Here is a 12816-nt window from a genome sequence, read left to right as displayed (position 1 = left end):
GCTGCAAATGGCATGAGTTTGTGTTTTTTGATTGCTGAGTAATATTCCATTGTGTATCTATACCACATCTTCTTGATCCAGTCCTCTGGATTTAATGGTTAATTTACCAAGCAGGGACTTCTTTGATCTCTTCTTCCTTCTTATTCTCTGACCTATGCATGTTGGGTACTAACTTGAGGTCCAATATTGCTTTGCTCTGGTAGGAGTCTGGTGAGGTGCAACCCCCACCCTCCTTCCTTGGCTCATCCGTGGTCATTACTGAACTTGGACTTGTGTCTAGGCTACATCTCCTATCCCCCAGGAGAGTCCGTCTCTGCCAGATTCAATCCATTTAGGTGTGAGTGAAGATCTGAGAAGGGAACCGTCTCTGCAGTCCAGTCACCAGTCACAGGAGCCTCTACTGGCCCATGGCCATCACCAAGTGAGGTCTCTACCAGGGGTTTATGGGTTCTTCACTCACAGGTAAGGGGACTGGGAGGGGACTCACCTGGTTGGAGTAGGGGACTGAGCTTTTTGCTACCATGTTCTCTCCCAAATTGTCTGGAGGAGAGTTTCCTAAGGACTTGACTAGCTGCCTTTCCAGTCAGCCCCTAATACACAGGTGGTTGAGCTTGAAAGGACAGGCTGTGGAAGGGGTGAGAGGTGAACCTTTTTCAACTTGAAAAGATTGAGGAACTTGAGTATTTTGAGGGGCAAACACCACCTGTGCCTTACCCAAAGCCTTATAATGTGTGCTTCCAGCAAGTTATGAGCATGTAGGCCAAGCACAGCAACTCCATTAAGGCATTATTGTTGGGAACCTGGACCATGGAGATGGATGTGCAGGTTCTTTGTGAGCCCTGGACTGTCTGGGAAGCCCCACAGCGTGGCTGTTTGCCAGCCTGGACCAATGACCACCCAGGGAGATCCACCCTCTTTGCTCTGCCCCATCTTCCTGACCAAATGGGCATTCAGGATATTTTCTCCATGCTTCTGTGTGCCCCTGGTAGAGGGCTTTGCATATCTTTTGACTCACCATAATTTCTTTCTAGAACATTCACTGGGAAGCTTGTTGAACCAATGTAGAGAACTGTTAGGATTTCCCCCACACAATCCCCCAGGTTTCTGCTCATAGCCTTCTCTGGTGAAATACTTGATGGACACTTGGCCCCATCTTCTGTGTATTCTGGCTGCCTTGGCCTATAAACACTGAGGACAATGATTGCCTCTGCCTGCTCTGTTCCTGAAAAGCCCCTGGGAGCATGCCCTCAGTCTGCCTCAGGTCCACAGGTACCTGAATCTAGTGGGACAAGCCAACCCATCTTTGGGAGATTTTCTTCTGAAGCGGTAACCCCAATTTCTCCTATTGCTCAGGGCTGCTCAAAACTTTTGGAAGGGGCTTCAACTGGTGGCCCAGGCGGTTGAGCACCACGATGTGAAGCTGTCTGCAGCCTCTGCAGTGCCGGTTCAATCCCGGCCGGTGGGCGAGCATCCCACATGGCGAGGCAGAACTCTCCTGTCTCACCCGCTGCTCCCCTAAGCAGTGTATTTCATCAGTCTGCCTGTTCTGTTCCCTGCTCTGTCTCTACGCATCTGGACTATACCCCGGTTCTTGTATGAATAAATAAATCTAAAAAAAAAACTTTTGGAAGGACAATGGACCTTGGAGTCCCCAAAGTCCTTGGGGGCTTTGGGGTCACTTTGATCAGGACTTCTTGTGATTTTCTATCAACAGCTGGAAAAGTCCTACTTCCTCATTGATTTGCAACAGGTGACATTCCAGGTTTTGGGTTACAGTTGGCATGAAATATTGTGTCTTATTCTGGGCTGCAGGGCAAGATACCTGGGGTATCTATCTTGGGTAATCTGGAGTACAGGCAATCTGGGGTAGCTAATCTGGGTTGCAGGAAAAAAATGTGGGATTGGGGAGGAGGATGAGAACTGTGGTTGGGTCTGGTCCTGAGCCTGAGGTGGGGCCCAGAATTGGGTTCCAGGAAAAATTCAGTATTGGGGTTTGGTCACAAGGACAGGACCAAGGACTGGATCAGTGAAAGATGAGAAAGTACTTTTGGCTGAATTTGCACAGATAAGAAAGATAATTGGGGCCTCCCTGGTGGCACAAGGGGTTAGGCACAGCACTGTGAAGCTATCCGCAGCCTGTACAGGATGAGTTAGATCTCCAGCAGGCCAGGTTGCTACCCATATGATGCAGCAGACCTCTCTATCTTGCCAGCTGCTCCTCTCAGCAGTGTATTTCAGTCAGTCTCCCTGTTCTGTTCCCCACTCTGTCTCTGGTGAATCCTCTCACTCCCTGTACCTCTGACCTATACCCCAGCTCTTGTATGCATAAACAAATTTAAAAAAAAATTTAAAAAAAATAGACAATTGCTTGAATAAGACAGATTAATATAATTTTGGGGACCCAGAAACACTGTTAGGAGCCATTAGGGATTCCCTTTAAGATGGGGGAGACACCAACAGAGCTACTTCACTTCTGAAAGCGGCTTTTTAGGACCCAGCAGCTGCTCTGATTTCTCTGTCTTGATTGAGGAACATCGGAGACCCATGACTTTCTGCTTGTGAATATTGACTTGGAAATACTCCCCCAAATAGGTGACTATCTGGCACCTTTCTCTCTTCTTTCTTCTTCTGCAATTTCAGCTCAACTTGCTTGTTGATTAGAATCTTCAGTAGCTCTCGAATGTCAGGGCTGATGAAAGGAGGGCTACCAGTCTCCACCAGTGGGTTTCTAGTGTCCCCCCAGAATGAGTCCTTTTGGGAAGGGTTAGAAAGGGGCTCTGGCCGTGACTTAGGTTGTGATGAGGCTGAAAGTCTCAAGTCTTTGGCAGTTGTCTGCCCCCAGGACTCAGATGAAATGGGATGGGTTGAGCGTCCTACGCCTGAGAGGGTTCGGACAGAAGGCAGCCAAGGGGTACGTGGAGGAGAGTACCGGGTAGTGCCCATTGGGAGTGCTTTTGAGCCACACTGAGGACAGGACAGGATAGTGTCTGGATGAGGGCAGCCAGAAGCAGCCTTCAGAGATGGAGGCCAGGCCTCTGATTCAGGGGGAGCTGAGGGTTGAGGTGAAAATGTTGGTGGTTGGAAGGAAGGGCACTCCAGGGGAGGAGAAGGTTCTGGAGTCTCAGACACACTTAGAGATGACGGTGAAGTAATAGTAGGCGAGGAAAACATAGGTCCTGGTGCGTTTGTGGAGGTGAGAGAAATGGGGGAAGCTGACAGGGATACAGCAGGAGTAGCATCTTCCACACACTTCCTGGGATGCTGCAGAACTCCAGCAGGTTCATCTTCCCACACCTTGCCTGGGGGGTCTTGACCTAAGGACTGATGGGAGCTGCATTTTTCAGGGTGCCTCCTCAGGTGACTGCAGAAGACAGGAGGCACAAGCTACAGTCAAGAGCAGAGGGACTGGGAGGGCCAGGTGAGGTAGGCATCCCCATCCCAGGATCCCTCCACTGCCCCCAGGCTGACCTCACAATGCCCCTGCTCTGGCACCCCAGGGTTTTAACCATACTCTGTGCCCAGGGCTCTCCCTCCTGGGGTAACTACATTGCCTGCAGTTCCGGTGTCACCTTTTGGGATTTGGTGAATACAGGAGAATAGGAAAGATTCCTTACCTATACAGAAGTGAAATGAGTTCTCGAACCTCTTGCAGTTCTTGCAGACAATCTCTGCAAGCTGGAAATCAGGACACCAAGTCATATGGGAAAGGCAGGAACCCAGGGTCCTGACAGGAGGCTGAGGACCTGTCCCTTTAGGAGACCTTTGGGGGTTTGACTCTTCAGTCCAAGGCCACCTGATGCCTGAACGTGATAGCAAGGCTCAAGACGGGGGCCCTTATCATTTACAAGTCATTTTGATCCTGAGGCCTCCTCACTGCTCTGTGGGGGAGAATGGGCAGGGCCTCCAAGGGGAATCTGAGCAGGTTAAACAACTTAAATCCAGCTAAACCTCAGGGACCCACCTCCCAGGCCAGGCCCTGCTGGTCCACTCCTGCCAGTTGGCCCACAATCAACAGCCATTTCCAGGCTCCTTTGGCCTCCTCTAAGCCTGGATTCTGGGCTATGACAGGGCTGTCTCCTTTCCAGGAGCCTCCGCATAGCTCTGTTTCCTGATGGTGAGCCCTGGTTATCTGAGAACCAGGAGCTGGAACTCAGGGACAAGAGAAACGGGGTGACACTTGGTCAGGCTGACCTACAGCAGCTCACCTTTCAAAGCTCTGTGTTTCTTTCCTCTTCTGTTACTCCCCTTCAGCTGCTTATGACGCTGAAAGACAAAATAAAACAGAGGCCGGGACTCATTTCTCCCTGTCCTCTCTCTAGACCAGCTCCAGACGTTCAGTGCTCACGCACTACTTTCTGCCTTTAAACCAGTGGAGATCTGGTTTCATTTCCTTCTACTCATTTCCAAAATGTATAGAAATACTTTATGTCTTCCTTCCTTGGAGATCACAAGAAAGGATCTCTGTGTGAGACCCACCACGGATCTCTTTCTTGGTCTTCAAGAAACACAAATCCTCAGCCCTCCTGCTGAGCTCCATCAGGCCAGGTTGGACCTGCTTCCTGAGGGCTGCCCAGAGGCTCCCAGGGTCTTAGCACATCCCATCACCTCTGCAGAGGAAAAGTTGGCCCAAATCATTGGCCACAAGGCACCTGGGGAACAGTGCTCGGGAGCCTGGCCTCCCCAATAGGTTACTCCTTTCAGGCACCCTGTGCCTGGGTGCCATTTGGGACTTTGCCCTGGAGCCTCTACTGACCTGTACCCCGGTCTGAGATCTTCAGATAGAAATTCTAGTGCCCACTCACACCCTGCTTAGCCTGGCTTATCTCCAGGATCATGTGTTTCTATTCTTTTTTGACAATGATGATCTATTCCCTTCCACCCCCCAAGTCTCTCATATGATTTGAAAAAGCAGAAATAACGGAAGAGAGCATCCTGTGGCACTGGGTTGGGCCCAAGGGCATCCTACCTTCCTGGAGTTTCTGTCCCTCCGAGGTGGTGGTAAGGATAACGGACCCAGGAGGAAGGGAACTAGCAGGAAGAAGAGGCACAGCCCACACAGAAAGACCAAGATGGTATCCGTCACCCAGCCACTGCAGCTGGAGCTCAGCCCACAAGCCACAGCGCTCTTCAGAGACAAGAGATAATTCTCCATGGTCTGAATCGCACAGCTGCTCTTGAGCAACTGAGCCCTGGAGGTGCACTTGGGGCCTAAACCCAGGCCCTCATCACAGAGCTGGGACCTTGTCACAAAGGCTCCTGAGGACAAGGGGGTGAGAGTCAGAGGAGGAGGTGAAATGCCAGCCCCTCCCTTGGTTTGCTCCACCCTCTGCTGACCCTTCAGTGCTGCCCCTCACCCTGTTGAGAGTCCACGGTCACGTCACTGGTCATTCCACCTGGAGCTCAGTTGTTTCCTTGTTGCTTGGAGATTTCTACTTGAGTTCCATCAATTTCATGCTTTTTCAAAGTCTGGGTTTGTTCCTGGAATTTTCACTTAATTCTCAGGGGACTTTATTCTTAGGAGGCTCTCTCTCTGCAACTCTATTTCCCCACATACTGTGTTTTATTTTGCATCAACACAAACATAGAATAAAGTTTCTTCTATATTTATTTCACTTTTTAATTTTGAAAAATAATTAACTTCATTGTAATTAATATCCATTACCTTTAGCTAGAAAGGTTTATACAAAAATTAATTATTCAAAAGTTATAAAGCAAAATGCATGTAAATCAAATTGAAATAATTATTCAAGGGCCTCCCCGGTGGCGCAGCGGTTGAGCGCTGGGTTGTGAAGCTGCCCGCAGCCTCTGCAGCACCGGTTCGATCCCCGGCTGCTCCCCCGCCACCGGAGAAGGGTCCCACATGGCAGGCAGACCTCTCCTGCTGCCCTCTGCTCCCCTCAGCAGTGTACTTCGGTCCTTCTGCCTGCTCTGCTCCCCGCTCTGGCTCTGGTGAATTCTCTCACCCTCCCGCGCTTCTGACCCTCCCAGTTCTTGTATAAATAAATAAATAAATCTTAAAAAAAAAAGAATTATTCAAAATGTATTTTTCATGTACTTTTAGAATTTTTTTAAAGATTTATTTTTATTTATTTACTTATTCATTTATTTATTTCTACAAGCAGTGGGTACAGTCAGAAGCGTGGGAAGGTCAGAGAATTCACCAGAGCCAGAGCGGGGAGCAGAGCAGGCAGAAGGACCGAAGTACACTGCTGAGGGGAGCAGCGGGCGGCAGGAGAGATCTGCACGCCATGTGGGACCCTCCTCCGGTTTCTGGGGAGCAGCCGGGGATCGAACCGGTGCTGCAGAGGCTGCGGGCAGCTTTGCAATCCAGTGCTCAAACGCTGCGCCACTGGGGAGGCCCTAGAATTTTTGTTTTTGATATATTTAAAAGTTTTCTTGAAAACATGGAATATTGTGTGTTAATACACACACACACAAACTCACACACACACATCTTTTATCAAATTCAGTATTTTCAAATCTAAGAATCAGATATTTCAGTTCAAAATGCTTCTTTCTATTATTTTTGTTGGTCTTCAGTCAGTTAATTTAGCATTTATCTGGGGATATATTTTGCCTTCATTTTTGAAGGAGAGATATGCCAGACTTGGAATCCTTGGTTGACAATTTTCCTCTATGAGCTCTTCGAAAATACCATCCCACAGCCCCCAGCCAAGTTTCTAATTAGAAGATTGTCTATATTTATTGTGGTTCCCTTGTGCATAAGAACACTATTTCTCTTGCGACTTCCAGGACTTCCCCTTGGTATTCCCACTGTTTGAATAGGAACCAAAGTGTTGATCTCTTTTATTGGAGGTTACCATTTTCTCTGTGGACTAATGCTTATCATCAAGTCAAGTTTCAGCCATTATTTCTCTACATAGTTTTCCTTCCTTTCCTTTCTGAGATACTCATTCAACATGGGTTGGTGTGCTGAATGATGTTTCAGAGGTCAATTTTATTCAAACTCTCCATCTATTAATCCAGCTTCAAGTCTACTGATTCCTTCTTTTGCATCTCAAATGTGCTGTGAACCCCTCTAACCAGTTTTTCATTTCAGTTTTTGTAATTTTCAGTTCCAGAATTTCCATTTGTTCCCTTTTATAATTTCCATTTGTTCTCTGCTGTTCATCGTTGCTGTACTGCGTGGTGCTCCACTGCTCTCAGCCGCGCTCCTCCGTCCTCTGCACTGCACCACCCCACTGCACTCCGCTGTGCCACCCTTATAAGCCCTGGCCTTGGCCCAGGTGAGTCCCATCTACATCTGCCCACACCCCACTCCAGGTGCCCGCCATTAGTCATGCTTTCAGGACATATCATTATGCCTAATGGCAGGAGGGCAGAAAAGCCTGATACTTTTTACCTTACCTTACAATCCACCCCCTCAGGGTTTTCTGCCATACAGTCTATATCAGTCCATATACAAGTCTATATGTACATATACAGTCTATATACAAGTCTATGTTTCTCTTGGCAATATGAACACTGCAGCCATGGCCCACAAAAGCAAACAGTATATATCACAATATAACTAAGTTCAATTCTCCCTATTTGAAAGCAATCAAGCCATTGGCTGAGGACGGGGTTGGCAGCAAATGGTCTTCTGGGTGCAAGGCTTGTGCCTGAGGCCTGGAGTTTCCAGGCTTCCCCTGAGCAGCAGTCCTTCTCATGGGCGTGAACCTCTGGTCTTGTAGCTGCTTCCATAATTCTAACAAATATGCATTGAGCTTTGCATGTATTTTAGTGTGATCTATACCTGCTCTCACTAAATCTGTCCACATTTGGTTACGGGTAACTTTAACAGGTTCTGTGATGCCAAGAGACTTCCTTGCCCTCCTTGGCATCCTTTTGACTGTTCAACAACTACCCGTATTCCTTTCTGAGTTTGAGAGCGCCGGCTCTCAACTTCGTCCAAGCTGGCTATCATAGTTGTGACGTCGTGTATTTGACGTCCCACTTAAGATGCTAAAACTGCCATGAGGGATCCAAATGAGGATGAGGGGGCACTCTTTAATACCAAGTCTCTCATCCCTGCTGTTAAACTCTCGTTGTCAGGACCTTGAGCATTCACATTAAACATGGCCTGCCGCATCCCCAATTCCCCAAGTACCTGTACCAGCTCGGCGTACCTTTGCCATCTGCTCACTGTCTCTGGCACGTCTCCTGCATCAGCCCATACTGTCTGTATGACAACCATTATCCATTCCAGGAGGGTGTGATCGCCCTGGCCATACCGCCAGGTGCTCCGCAGCCTCTGCCTCAAGCAAGGGTGTAAAGTCACTGAGGCCAGTCTCTCCATCTCTTGTACTGTGCAAATAATCCCATCCACCCCCAGGTCCCACAAATGTAGCAGCCAGGCTGCCAAGGTTTCCCCTGCTTTTTGGCAGAACTGTTTGGCCAAGTCTACCAGTTCCGCCTGGATGTATGGTTGGTAGGTAGTAATTTCTGTCATTTGTGGAGGTCCAGCAGCCTGGCCCCCTGGGGCCATGGGTCGCTGTCACTTCATTTTCTGAGTCACCACCGGGTCAGAGGAGTCTGGCATCTCCAGAGTCGCAGTTTGGTTTGCCACCACCAGCTGAGACTCAGGCAAAGGGCCAGCCTCCCCCTCCTCCTCTCCTGAGGAGGGGTCTGGCATCTCCAGAGTCGCAGGTTGGTGGCTTATCACCACTGGCTATGACTCGGGCAAAGGGCCAGTCTCCCTCTCCTGTTAAGGAGTCTGGCATCTCTGGAATGGTGGGTTGGTTTCTCCAAACTTCTTCCTCCAGAATCCTCAAGCGTTGTTGCAGTATCCGCATCTCTTCCCGCATCTCATCACATACTTGCTGGATTCTGGATCGCTCTTTCTGCCTAGACTCTCGCCAAGCTGTGAGAAACACCCACCCCACTGCCCCTGCCGCCTCACGGACACTGTATCCATCCAGGGTCTCTTCTATTTCATACAGGGCCTGTTCCAACTGCCCTGGGGATCCAGCTACCTCTGGCCATTCCTGGGGAGGTACCCACCGGGAGAGGAGGCTGGCCACTGAGTACCATCTGCTCGTGGCTGGCCACCTGGCAATCCCTCCCCAGGTTCCAAAGGATTCCATTTCCTTCTGCATAGAGCCGTCCTGCTTTGAACCGTCTTGTCGTCTACACCAAATGTAATGCAACCAACCCATACTGGGTAGGTTCTTTGCCAGTTCTAGCAGCCATGTTGTCTTCAGGCTCTCTGTTGTTCGTCTTTGCTGTTCTCTGTCGTGCTCCACCACTCTCCTCCGCGCACCTCCGTGCACTCCACTGCACTCCTCCGTCCTCTGCACCGCACCACCACACTGCACTCCTCTGTGCCACCCTTATAAGCCCTGGCCTTGGCCCAGGTGAATCCCATCTACCTAGGCCCACACCCTGCTCCAGGTGCCTGCTATTAGGCATGCTTTCAGGACCGCAAGGCTCTATCATTATGCCTAATGGCGGGAGGGCAGAAAAGCCTGTTTACCTTACCTTACATTAATCTTTTGAAATTTTTATTATAATGTGTCTTGCTGTGTGTCTCTTTGGATTCACCCTTATTTGAACATTCAGAGCTTACTGGGTACTGAAGTTTGTTCCTCTCCCCAGGTCAGGGACATTTCCAAGCTATATCTTTTGAATAAATTTTCTGCTTTTTTTTTTTTTCTATCTCAAACCCTTTCTGTGATTCTTAGAGTGCACATATTGCTCATCTTTTTTTTTTTTTAATAGTTTTTTAAAAGATTTATATATTTATTTATACAAGCACTGGGTACAGTCAGAAGCGCAGGAGGGTGAGAAAACCCACCAGAGCCAGAACAGGGAGCAGAACAGGCAGAAAGACCGAAGTACACTGCTGAGGGGAGCAGCGGGCCCTGTAGGAGAGGTCTGCGCGCCATGTGGGACCCTGGCTGGTGGCCGGGGATCCAAGTTCCAACCAGCACTATAGAGGCTGCGTACAGCTTCACAGCTTCGCAGCCCAGTGCTCAACCACTGCACCACCAGGGGAGGCCCTGTATTGTTTACTCTTGTGGGCCATGGCTGCAGTATTTATATTCGCCAAGAGAAGCAGAGAAGAGAGAAAAAGAAAGAGAGAGAGAGCTTGAGTGCCAGAGACCCTGGAAATAGAAGAGAATTGCCTGGGGCCGGGAAGCCTACTGCTCCCCCACCCTCCCCCGGAGGCCCCAGCAAGCCTACCTGCCATGTACCTGGCAAAATCCCTATAAAACACTGGAAAAGCTACCAACGGCTCCTGGACTCTCCTTACCCATCTGCTCCAATTATAGAAAGTGTGCTGTGTGCCCTTCTTGGCATTTCAGTGGTGAGCAGCAGCAGGATAAGAAGAAGATATGAGAAGAAGAGACCACCAGACAATGCCAGAGGGGGTTGGGGGGCAGATGGGCACCCCTCTCTTTTAAAAATATATTTATTTATTTATTATTTTTTTTACAGTGTTTGCTTTCTTTTCTCAGGTGTAGTCTCCATAGAATTTCCACCACCAGTTCACCCATGCACCATCACCATAGTCCCTTCCCTCCCACCACCCCTGCAGAATGTCCCCTAGTAGTCTAGTGCACTGTATTATTTGTTTTACACTGCAACACATGCAGGTAAGTTTTGTGAGGTTGGGGGAGTGGATTTCCCTTTTCCTTTCTAGGTTCTTGGGCTGAACAATGTAGTGAAAACAACATTGGATAGATGAGCAGGAGAAATGGATCCATTTATTTGCATACATTTGGGTGATCTTCACAGAGAGAAGGAATCTGTTTGAAGGGTGGAAACTAGGCTAGACATCTTGAGCTAAGGAATAGGGTGGGATTTCAAGGAAAATTATACTTTAGAGTGTCTTTATAACCTTAATTTCTTAAGAGAAAGAATTTTAAGCAAAGTTTAAGGGCATAATCTCAAATTTTAGGACAGGCTTTTGTTTGTTTTTTAATATTTATTTTTATTTATGTATCCATGAACTGGGGTATTAGCCAAAGGTGTGGGGGATGAGAGGATTCACCAGAGACAGAGTGGGGAGCAGAACCCGTGTATTGACTGAAATACACTGTTGAGGGGAAACAGTGGGCAAGACAGGAGAGGTCTTCTGTGCCATGTGGGTTAGCTCCCTGGCTAGGGATCGAACTCCTGCTTCAGTGGCTGCCCATAACTTCATTGTGCTGAGACTTAACCCTTTGCCTCATCAGGGAGGCCATTAGGACAGACCTTTTTAACATGCATTTTTTGTCCCTATGTAAATGGACCTTTGCTGCTCATAGACACACATATGGATCCACTGGGTAGAGAAAACACAGCCTGCATGGACAGGAGAACACTGGCATTTCCCTTTGATTGTGAGAATTTCCATTTCTCTGTTTACAAAGCCCAGCTGTTCTTGCATATTATCCATTTTTTTCCATTAATTTCTCAGCATATTACTTTTAGTTGCTTTAAATTCCAGGATTTCATAACTCTAACATTTCTGACGTATCTGAGCCTGGTGCTGATGATTACACTGTCTCATTAAGCTGTGTTATGTTGTCTTCTGGTAAGTCTTTTCTCTTGGTAGATCATCTTGCTCGGTAGCTAGACAGGAAACACAGGGTAAAGGGCCCAGGAAAGAAGCCCTTGGTAATGTCGTGGTGAGGTGTGGGAGAGGGGAGGCATCCTGTATTCCTGTGAGCCTGAGCCTGTGCACTGTGAACTTTACCAGTGCTGCTCAGCCCCCACCCTCAGGTGGGGCAGGATGGCCAGAGGGGCTGGAGTTGAATACTTCACTTCCCCAGCTGGGTTAGGTTTGGTGACCTCTAGCAGGTGAACCTCTGGTCAACTAGTTTCCATTGATTGTAGGTTTTGATAAGAAGATCAGAGTACCCTGGTATTACAAAGTCAGTTCTTTCCCCTGCCAGAAGCACAGGGAACTATTCTCCAGTTTCTCCAGTCTTTACTGTGAAGTCCTGGTGGAGTCCATGAAGATGAAATTCACAAAAAACACGGGTGCCCAGTGACTCTCTGTGCTGGAGTTTTTGACCTTCACTCTCATCCATGCTGCATGTCCTGTAATTCATCGATGACAGGCTCTCTACCCTGGCACTGCTCATGAGTTTCTGTTCTAGTAGCTGGGATTCTCTCCAGAGGCCTGTCTGTCTCCAGTTACAGGGCAGTGGTTTGTCTTGTGACCTCACTTACCTGATGGACCCAAGGAGAGTGGCTGATGTCTCAGTTTGTTCAGCTTGTCATTATGGTGGAACAGTGACTTCTAAGATCCTCACATGCAGGGCCAGAAATGAGAAGTCTGGTTATGTGTCTGTTGCATAAATAATATCTGAATGCATTCGTTTTGTAATAGAGTCAAGGAATAGTTGAACAGAGAAAGAGAAAATAAAAAAGTCTGCTTTTACCCACATCCCTGTTTACACTTCCCTTCCCATTGGACATGAACATGTAAAACTTGTTGTATTTCTAGACTTTTTTCAAAACATTTACATTTACAAAATTTATCATTGCTCTGACAATTATAAAAAAAAAGATGATTCCCACCACGACAACTTCCAAATCTACCTCCCCACTTTACCTCTGAAAATGCCAGGGCAGAAGCTAATACCACCACATTCCTCCACCACACACACACCCCGTTCCCACCCCCATTAACAGCTTTGCAACTCAAAGTGTAACCCTGAGTAGGAACTAGGAACCTGTTAGAACTAAGACGCCCAAACCTCTATCTAAACCTACTAAATCAAATCTATACACACACTAGAGTGAAAAGGCAGAAGATTCCTTCTGGCAATGTGGCTCCAGAGAAATGACATACACACACTGACATCTGAAGGTCACTGATCA

General features: G+C 48.1%; 1 protein-coding gene across 1 annotated transcript; it reads right to left on the bottom strand.

Annotated features, from left to right (window-relative positions):
* Window positions 1-2381: 2381 nt before the first annotated feature.
* LOC119232602 (spermatogenesis-associated protein 31E1-like) lies at window positions 2382-5194 on the bottom strand. Its single transcript, XM_037494702.2, has 4 exons — window positions 4967-5194; window positions 4206-4263; window positions 3615-3675; window positions 2382-3361 (listed from the first exon to the last, which is right to left on the bottom strand). Exons 1-4 carry the CDS (start codon window positions 5150-5152, stop codon window positions 2488-2490), a joined length of 1179 nt encoding a protein of 392 aa, XP_037350599.1. The 5' UTR covers window positions 5153-5194; the 3' UTR covers window positions 2382-2487.
* Between the last annotated feature and the right edge of the window lie 7622 nt (window positions 5195-12816).

Source organism: Talpa occidentalis, unplaced genomic scaffold (assembly GCF_014898055.3).
Source record: "Talpa occidentalis isolate TD23 unplaced genomic scaffold, MPIMG_talOcc4v2.1 talOcc4.7, whole genome shotgun sequence".
In the NCBI taxonomy this organism is placed as follows: Eukaryota; Metazoa; Chordata; class Mammalia; order Eulipotyphla; family Talpidae; genus Talpa; species Talpa occidentalis.
Note: the sequence above shows the minus strand (reverse complement) of the source record. Positions and strands in the feature narration are given on the sequence as shown.

Excerpts from the sequence above, each read along its gene's own strand:
- LOC119232602 (XM_037494702.2), bottom strand. The coding sequence starts at position 5,152 with ATGGAGAATTATCTCTTGTCTCTGAAGAGCGCTGTGGCTTGTGGGCTG. Across the intron at positions 4,264-4,966 it reads GGGACAGAAACTCCAGGAAG|CGTCATAAGCAGCTGAAGGG; the intron begins GTAGGATGCCCT and ends TTTGTCTTTCAG. Across the intron at positions 3,362-3,614 it reads CTCATTTCACTTCTGTATAG|TCACCTGAGGAGGCACCCTG; the intron begins GTAAGGAATCTT and ends TGTCTTCTGCAG.